The sequence below is a fragment of the Chrysochloris asiatica genome, unplaced genomic scaffold (assembly GCF_000296735.1).
Source record: "Chrysochloris asiatica unplaced genomic scaffold, ChrAsi1.0 scaffold00020, whole genome shotgun sequence".
NCBI lineage: Eukaryota > Metazoa > Chordata > Mammalia > Afrosoricida > Chrysochloridae > Chrysochloris > Chrysochloris asiatica.
In genome coordinates this window covers 8912813-8923038 of record NW_006408538.1, presented here as the reverse complement: position 1 = coordinate 8923038, position 10226 = coordinate 8912813, and the positions used below count along the sequence as shown (strand labels likewise).

At 38.4% G+C, this 10226-nt stretch overlaps 1 protein-coding gene across 1 annotated transcript in view; it reads left to right on the top strand.

Annotated features, from left to right (window-relative positions):
* CTNNA3 (catenin (cadherin-associated protein), alpha 3) overlaps positions 1–10226 on the top strand; it is a 2468838-nt gene that overhangs the window by 2130868 nt on the left and 327744 nt on the right. Inside the window, exon 13 of the mRNA XM_006835815.1 lies at positions 7743–7835. Within this exon, the coding sequence (XP_006835878.1) occupies positions 7743–7835 (93 nt within the window). The remainder of the gene's footprint in view (positions 1–7742; positions 7836–10226) is intronic.

The window sequence follows — 10226 nt, the reverse complement described above, 5'->3', positions numbered from 1 at the left end:
TTGAATTTTTTCTTCAGTTCCCTCATCTTGAGAAATGCTGAGTGTGTTCTTCCCTTTTGATTTTCTGACTCCAGGTGTTCGTACATTTTGTTGTAATATTTAACTGTGTCTTCTCGAGCTGACCTTTGACATTTTCTGTTTAGCTATTGTACCTTCTCACTTCTTCCATTTTGATCTTTTTCTCATTTCTTGTCTTCTTAATGACCTTCTACTTTCTTCCTGTATGATGACATCCCACAAGTCTTGTGGTCTTCGGTCTTTAGTGTCTTATGAAACATATCTGTTCTTCTGATGATCTCTAAATTCAGGTGGGATATATTCAAGGTCATATTCCTTCAAACAGCCTCCTCCCAACCACTTGCATGAAAATTTGGCGATGTGTGAAGGTATTTCTAGGACTTGAGAGATTGTTCTTGCATGAGGTTAATAGAGGCCAGGGGTGGTGCTAACCATCCCACAAATATACAAGATAGTCCCTCACAGTACGTATTTTCCAGGCCAAAAGCTCAACAGTGACAAGGCTGAGAAATTCTTCTATAAAGGCTTAGGCTGCATCGAGGTATCAGTAACACCAGTAATTAATGGTTCTGTCCACACTGATTGCCAATGAGTTGCCCATTATTTTAAACAGTGTAATTCTTTAGTTCTGCAACTTTGCTTTTTTTTTTTTGTTAAATCATTTGTGTTACAAAACCCTGGTGAAACTAAAACATTCACTTAGATGTAGTCAGTGGCATTCAGTCTGAAGTATTTTTATGTGCATACCATGCTTCTAGGGAATAGGGAGACCTGGTAGTTTAGTAGGTTACACATTGGACTGCTAACTGCAAGGTCAGCAATTTGAATTGCCAACCAATGTGTGGGAGAAAGACAAGACTTTTTGCTCCCTTAAAGACTTACAGCCTCAGAAGCCCTACACATGGTCATTATGAATCTAAAAGATTGGGTGGCACACCACAATCACCACCATAACTCTGGGATACACAGAATGCTTTCTACTTTGCAAGTCCTAGAATTGTCTTTAAGCTTGGGGAATAAATCTCTCTTTACAAAAAAGCTCTTTTTTCCTACTGCTGTGGTGGTGGTGGTTTTGTGCTGTGAAGTCGGTTCCAACTCAGTATCCCTGTATAGGGTTTCCCAGGCTGTAAATCTTTACAGGGACAGAAAACCTCATCTTACTCCCACAGAAGCACTGGGAGTTTCGAACTCCTGACCTCAAACTTAGCTGCCCAAATCATAACCATTGTGATACTAGAGCTCCTGTTGCTTACTGTTGTTGTTAAGTGCCATCATGCCAGGTCTGACCCATAGTGACCCTATATAGGGTTTCTGAGGAGCAGCTGGTGAGCTCAAACCGCCAACCTATGCTTCACTGGAGTCGCTCACTCATCTCTGCTAAGAAGTTTAGTAGACAGCTACCTGGACACCCAATTGGAAATGATCTTGTTTGTGTCCATTTCAAAGAGAGGTGACCCAGTGTAATACAGAAATCACCAGACAATATCATTAATATCAAATGCAAGTAAAATTTTGATGCAGATAATTCAAAAATTACTGCAGTACTATAGTAACAGGGAAATCTTGGCCGAGAACAGAATACCAAAATATGTTTACTCATGCTTTATTGACTATGCTAACACTTTTGATAATGTGGATCATGACAAGCTGTGAATAACATTGTGAAGAATGAGTATTCCAGAACACTGCGTTGTGCTCATGATGAACATGTACATAGACCAAGAGGTGGTTATTAGAAGTCATAACAAGGGGATACTTGGTTGTTTAAAATCAGGAAAGATGTGCACCTTGGTTGTATTCTTTCAACATAGTTATTCAATCTGTATGCTGAGCAAATAACCCAAGAAGCTGCATTATCTGAAGAAGAATGGTGCATCAGAATTGGAGGAAGACTCACAAACAACCTGCAATGTCCAGATGATACTTTACTGTAAAGAAAACAAAAATCCTTGGAACTAGATAGATAAATAACATCATGGTAAATGGAGAAAGAGTTGAAGTTGACAAAGACTTCATTTTGCTTGGATCCACCGTCAACACTCATGAAAGCAACAGCCAAATAATCAAACAACATATTATTAGCCAAATCTACTACACAAGACTTCTTTACAGTGTTCAAGAAGAAAGGTAGCAGTTTGAGGTCTAAGGTGCAACTGATCTAAACCATGGTATTTTCGACAGCCTCATATACATGTTAAAGTTGCTCCGTGATTAAGGAAGACTATATAAGAGTTAATGCACTTGATTTATAGTGTTGAAAAAGAATATTGAAAGTACCTTTGACTGACAGAAGAATAACCAAATCTGTGTTGAAAAAAAGAACAGCCAGAATGCACCTTAGAAGCCAGAATGGTGAGACTTTGTGTCTCATACTTCAGATAGCTTATCAGGAAGGACCAATCCCTGGAAAAGTATATTATCCTTGGTAAAGTGGAGGGTTGATTAGCACAGTGGCAGCAGTAACGGGCTAAATCAAACAACAAAGGTGAGGATGGTACAGCACTGGCAGTGTTTCATGTTGTTGTACATAGGATTGCTATGAGTCTGGACTGATCTGATGGCACCTAGCAACCTAGCAACAGCAAAGCAAACATATCCATGAATGTGGTGGAACATGTTGTTGTTCTTAAGTGCCATGGAGTTACTTCAGACTCATAGTGACTCTGTGTAGGGTTTCCGAGGAACAGCTGGTAAACTTGAACTGCCGACCTTGCAGTTCAGACCACCCTTGGACACTTCTCAGACAATACCAAACACCTTGAGGGAATGATTGGCTGGTCCTGGGGGATCATGACCATTTTCTAAGCAGCCACCATGGTCAATTACTGTAACATAGTCCACAAAGACAATATTTTACATCCTACTTTGGTGAGTAGTGACTGGGAGCTTAAAAACTCATGAGTGGTCATCTAGGGTACAGCTGTTGGTCTCTCACTTTGTGGAGGAACAAAGAGTGATAAAAATTTAAGATGTTTGCCAACAGTCTGTCTAATGGACTAACATATCATAGGAACATCATTCTCAACTTCCCTGAGACCAGAAGAGCTAGATGGTGCCTGGCTACCATTATCAATTGTTCTGAAAGGGTCCTGCGTACAGGAAGACAATGTAGAACATAACTAAAAAACTGATTTTTGTTTTATACATTTTCCTGTCCTAAAGAGACTGTAGGAAACTCAAGACTCTGGCCATTGATCACCCTTCATGTCTGGAAATGAATTAACCCTTGTGGTTCAATATTCACTCAGGCAGTGGTGTTTAGGTGCCCTGGAGGTGGTTCTGACTCATAGCAACCATGCATAGGGTTTCCAAGGCTGTAAACATTTCAGGAGCAGAATGTCCCATCTTTCTCCCCTGGCACCACTGGTAGTTTCGAACTACTGATCTTGAGATTGGCAGCCCAACTTGTAACCACTACACTATTAGAACTCTTTGAGTCAAGTAGTAGATAGGTACATATAAGGGACAAAACTAGTGAGGTATGCACGTTATAGAATGGTCTTGTCATTTAGGGCAGCATTTAAGATCAAAATGGCAGCACTTACCAAAGGGTTGGGAACGGAGGCGTTATAGAAACAGGAAACCCAGGGAGGAAGCAGTATAATTAATGTTACATTGAGAGGATTGCAATCAATGAAAGGAAATGATGTATATGAATTGTTGGAATGTAAAACTGATGATCCTGTAAACAATCACTAGATTCATAATAAAAAGGTTTAAAAACTGAGAAGCAGCAGTTAAAAGATAATTTAAGGTTAGGAAAATGTTAAAGGAGCTAAAGAAATGATACAGTTTGAAGTAGGAGGAAGGTTACTTTAAATGGACTGACAAGGGAACTCTGCTCTGAGAATGGATCATCTGAGGTCCCAGGAAGAGAAGAAACACACTGCGAAAACTGCAGGAAGAGCTATTCAGACTAGGGAATAGTTCATAAGAAGAATCTGAGTTGAAATGAGTAGGTGGGTGAGACATACTTGAGTAGAAAACAGACAAGGGTAACTGGATACCCCTGGATTCTTGGACATTCAGAGTGCTGGGAAGTAGACTTCTGGTGGGAGGGGCTGGGTAAAGAAGAATGTGTGTATGGGAGTGAGTGTGTGTATCTGTGTGCATCTAGATGTGCATTCATCAGGGACTTTTTCTTAGTTTTCTATCATGTAAAATTGTGTCATTGAATCCTCTATTCCAAATATTGAGTCCTGGTGTCACACTGTAAGATAAGCATTGGACTGCTAACCAGTCACTCCTCGGAAACCCTGTACCAAACTAATTCTGTGGCTTTTAGCAACAACAACAACAACATTCCTGATGTTAAATTATATTTTGAACTCAGAATACTCTCCTTTGACTTTCCAAAATCATCCTGTGTCATCAGCTAAACTAGAATGGTCACCCTGAATGCTGGACCAGCTTCCTGTTGGAGGAGAACACCCACAGTATCTTTCCCATGAGCTTCTTTGAGTGTCTGACCCCTGCTAATGCTACTATGGGAGTTACTTAATTTTATAAAGGAAATAAAGGGTGGTGGGTAAAGATATATGCTTTAGAACTCAACTTTAAAAAGGAGGGATGTACACAGATAATATTTTCCAAGACTTCTCTCCTTTTCCTCCCTCCCCTTCCTGGTTTGGTGATGAAATCATTGTTTATATACATATGTATATGTGTGTGTGTGTGTGTATATATATATATATATATATATATATTTCAGTATCAAGCATTTATAAATGCTCTGCCAGTGAATTGTAGTTATAATAATACCTCCTACCTGACTCACTAGGGATGCTGAAGGAATTAATGAGATAATGTCTGTAAAAAGCAGTGAGCTCCTTAGAAAAAACAGCAGTATAAATGGAGTCATTTTCAACTCAGTATGCATCTGGGTAAGTGAATGTATATCTGTACCTACACACACATCCTTACAAAGGGACTTCAAAAAGTTCATGGAAAACTGGAATTAAAACACAAGGGTGTTTTTCCATAAAGTCTCTCACGCTCTGTCATATATATTAAAATCACCAATTTTTTGTTACATTGCATTAAAGGACCTGCAACTCTTCTATTATACTTTCAGCTTCCATATAAAAACCTCAGCATGAATACTGTCAAATTCTTTTCTTTTGCATAAAAAAGTGGGATGTAATAACAATAATGACATTTCTAAAAATCATAAAAAATTGCTGAAACTCTAGCATTTTCCACTAACTGAGTACTACTTCAATCCATCATACTTTATCCTCACCCAAACCCTATAAAACTTAAGGTAATGTTTTTACTATTTTAAAGGTGTTGAAACTGAGTTTATTTTATATATCTTTAGATTACACAAAGGTGGCTTTAATAATAAACAAAAGTTAAAATCTCTGAAGAAGGCTTAATATTTATGACTTCTGATATGAGAAGTAACTGAGTAATGGTTTAGATACAATACTCTTTCCAGAGGAAAATAACACCTTCCTCTCAGTCTGGTTTAGAGACAGCCCAGTTTATAAAATGCATGTTATTCCATCATCCCTAACAATCTATGTTAGAGCCAACCTTGGGTAGGGCCCATTGTGATGATTTTACTCTTCTGTGTGATTAGAATCCGATGAAAAGGGAACTCTGATTTGGCATTTGGGAGAAAGCAATGAATGCAGATTTAAATTCAATTTATCACAACTATTATAAAGTGAAAACCAGATGAATATAACTAGTTTTAAGTATCATGTTCACCCTGAACAATGACTGCAGAATCAGAAGTAGAGAAGTATTTGCTGACTTGTCTAAGATCCCAGTCTGAGGATAGATTTTCAATTAAAATGGAAGCATGCAAATTGCTATGCACACTTTTTTTTTTTTTTTTTTTTAATAAAAAAATACAAAGGTGTGTTGTGGGAGAGGATAGTGAAGGAAGAGGAGTTATAGAAAGAAACAAACATTTGCTGCATGCCAACAACAGAGACTGACAAAAACCTTCAGAAATATTATCCAAATTTTATTCTAATGAAAGCAGAGTCAAAAAGGTTCACAAATTCCCAGTCTCCCCTAATTGCTAACTGAATAGCCAGAGTTCAAATTCAGGTCCGCATGGCTCCAAAATATAGGCTCATTCTACTATATAACATCATCTTTAGGATAGTTAATCTCCCTGTCACCTAATGAAGATGTGTTTAGAAACACACACACACACACACACACACACACACACACACACACACACACCTCCCAGGTTTTAACATCCTAAAGTCACTTGGTGTGGTTAGCCAGCTTCTTAGAATGGGCACTGAAGTTCAAGTTAAAAGATTTAAATTCCCAGAAAGCTTAATTGCTTGATAATCTATCGGTGACATTTTGATGGCATGTGATTATGATGATTGTTGTTAGTAGTGTTGCTAAGTGTGCTGATGTCATTTCAGACTAATAGTGACCCTGTGTAGGGCTTCTGATGAAAGTTTTGCGAACTTGAACTACCACTTTGAGGTTAGCAGTCCATTGCCTTCCCTACAGCACCTCACCAGGACTATAATCTAGATTACTCCATTAATTTATCATCTTTACATTCTATGGCTTGTGGTAATCAATGTTTACCCAAATTATTACCTGCTGAGCATAAAAGCTTCCCATCAAATAAATGTAGCTTTAAAAAATACATTGGGTCATAATTCACATATAATAAAATGTACTGGTTTAAAATGGACAGTTCAGTATTTTTTATCTATTTTTTAGATTTTATAACCATCTCTACTATCTAATTCCAGAATATTTTCATCACTACAGAAAGTAGTCATTCTCTTTGCATACATTCCCTGGTCCTTGGAAAAAATAATATACTTTCTACATCCAATGTTAAGTGCTGTTGAGTCAGTTCTGACTGATAGTGATCCTGTACAGGGTTTTCAAGAAGCAGGTCATCAATTTGAACTGCCACCCTTATGGTTAGCAGTCCAGTGCTTAACCTACAGCACCACACCAGGACTCCTTTACATGTATGGAATTAGTCTATTCTGAACCTTTCATTTCAATGAAATCATAAAATATATGGTCTTGTATGTCTGGTGGCTTTCTTCAGTTAGCATAATAGTTTAAAAGTTCATTCATGCTGTAATGTGTCAGTATTTCTTTCCTTGTTATGCTGTTAAGTGACGTTGAGTTGGTTCTGACTCATAGTCACCCTGTGTAGGGTTTCCAAGGAGTGGATGGTGGTTTGAAATGGCACCTATGTGTCTCAAACTGACATTGCAGTCTAGCACATTACCCTGCAACGTCACATCAGTCGAACAATATTTCATTATACAGCAATACCTCCTTCTATTGGAGCCCTGGGAGAGTAGTGGATTATGAGTTGGGCTGTAACCCTGCAGTTCGAAGCCACTAGCTGATCCTCTGGAAATAGATGAGACTTTCTACTCCCATAAAGATTTACAGTCTCGGAAACGCTACACAGGGTCTTTACAAGTCAGAAATGACTCCAAGACACCAAATCACCTCCACCACTACCTTTGGTTGATCATGTCATCAGTGGATGTATGTTTGGGTTGTGTCCACACTTGGTTATTATGAATAATGCTGATGAATATTCAAGTATATATTGTGTGTACTATATTTTCATATCTTTTGGGTATGTTACTAGGAATGGAATTTCTAATAATTTTATGAATACTTTTTGAAGGACCTGCCAGTTTCTTAAAACAAATGCACTACTTTGCATTCCCACACACAACACTTTGTTTTCTGTTTTACAGACCCCAGAGGAGTTGGAAGATGTTTCTGACCTGGAGGAGGACCACGAGGTCCGTAGTCACGCCAGTGTTCAGACAGAAGGAAAAACTGATCGGGTATGTCTCCTACATAGAGTATGAAGCCTTTGCTGAGCTTCTCCTTGTCAAACTGGGAAGCCTTTCAGGGGCTACACTCCTGGATACGGAACCAGTCTCTGGAGCACAGGGAGAAAAACCTCACAATACAGAACAACATTGAGGGCAATTATCTCTTCTACCTTGAGAGCTCACTGGGAGGCCATTTCAGGTCAAGTAGCGAATCACTCCGCACTGCATTTGATGTTTATGGGTGTTGTGGGAATGTTAAAGTGAAATATATACAGGTTTGTTTAGTAGAAAAGAGAAACTTGAGGAGTCATAAATACACTCTGAAATTCTAGAAAGAAAAAAAAAAAGAGCTGATGCAACAGTCTGTTACTCTCTTTCAACAATACCTTCTTCTTATCATAACCCCCCTCCCCCCAAAAACACACACACATATGGCTTCCAAGATGTTAGTATTTTCAATTTCTAAATTATTTTAAGAAGTTATACTTCATTTTACTCAAACCCACTGCATGGGAAACACTAAAATTTTGGCTTTCTAGCCACAGATAGCTTCTAATTTCAGAATAGACGTAGGACCTGGGTCTGAAACACAGCAAAGTGGCCAAAACTGCTTGGAATTTCACAGAATGATCCCTTCCTTGCTGTGTGGCTTACCTTGTTTCTACCTCAGTACACTCATTCCTGGGAGTCCTGGTGTGGCACTGCACGGTCATGCACAGGACTACAAGATCCAGCTGCTCCTAGGATACCCAATACACGGTTGCTATGAGTTAGAACTGACTTTTTCACTGACAGCACTTCACAACACCAACATAGGGTTTCAACAGTGCCCACCTTTTGTTAGCAGTCTAGTGCTGAGTCTAATACTGTTGTTGTTGTTGTTAACTACCATCATGTCAATTAATAGCGACCCTGTACAAAGTTTCCAGGAAGCAGCTGGTAGGTTTGAACCACCAACCTTGTGACTTGTATGTAGTCTAGCACTTGTCCTATAGTGCCAAACCAGGGATCCTTAACAGTACCTTCTATATGAGGGTAGGAATATAGAAGGCATTGCAGGAATTGACATAGTTAACTCCATGAAGCACTTATCACAGTGCTTGGCTTATAATAAATTCTCAATAATTGTTAGCTAGGCGTCATCATAGTTATCGCTACAGCAGCAGCAATAATGCAATTTTCATGGAGGGGATGCTTAATATTTAATTAGTTGTATTTGGAGATATAGAATTTGGAGACAGATGCAAATTCCTAATGTGAACCTAACCGATGCTGACTCACTTTTGTCCACAAAGGAACAAAAGTGTAGCCTTATTTTTACACGGTCTCCTCAGAAGCAATTTAACAAGTACCTGTTAGGTAAGCACCAGGGAATAAGTACATGTAAGTGCATATTGCTTTACTTTCTTTAAATAAAAATGGTAATGTTCTCCCAAATGTTATGATACACTGCTTTGTGGAGGATTTGTGGAGACTGTTTTGATATACAACAAACTAACTAAAGTTCCTGAAATTTTACCCATATTCCTTTGGGCTTTTGTTTTCTGTGAATGGAAAATAAGGTAAATTAATTGAAATATGAATTTTAACAGATTAAGAGAGACAGATATGTTTCTGCTTCTCTTCTACATCACACAACAAATCAAGTAAATACATTTTTGTTTTTGTTCATTTATTTTCACATATAAGAGATGAAGGTTAAAAATATTGTCTTATGAAAGCTAAACTGTCTTTTTACTAGTAAATATCTTGCTTTTACATATATTTCTGCATATTACTATTTACTTTATTCTAGACTATTGAATAAAAAGTTAATGAGAAAGAAAATGAATAACGAAGTTTAGAAAAACTCCATGTTTTCAGATACACAAACTGCTTAAAATTAGTATTTTCAGCCAAAATACTGGTGTTTCTTTGAGTTGGACAATAGGAATAGTCCATGTTTATCCTTCCCTTGGAGTCCCGGTGTAGCCATGCAGGATAATGCACTAGACTGCAAAGTCAGCTTGAACTACAAGGTCAGTGGTTCAAATCCACCATCTGCTCCACAGAAACTCTGCTGGTTGTTATAGGTCAGAACTCACTTGACAGCACTTAACAACAACAACTTCGTTCCCTTGGAAAACATGTTCTGAAAATAGATAATATTACTTATAGTCAGATCATAAGGTTTGTTTGAATCACAGGGTTGGTGTATTTGGTAGTATACTTGGCTATGCTACTTTCTTGAATCCCCATTCCTCAATTTTACGAATCGGGCTGTTAACCTTAAGGTCAGCGGTTCGAAACTACCAGCCGCTCCGCGGGAGAAAGATGAGGCTTTCTACTCCCATAAAGATTTACACCCTCGGAAACCCTGTACAGGGTCGCTATGGGTCGGAACTGACTCGATGGCACTTA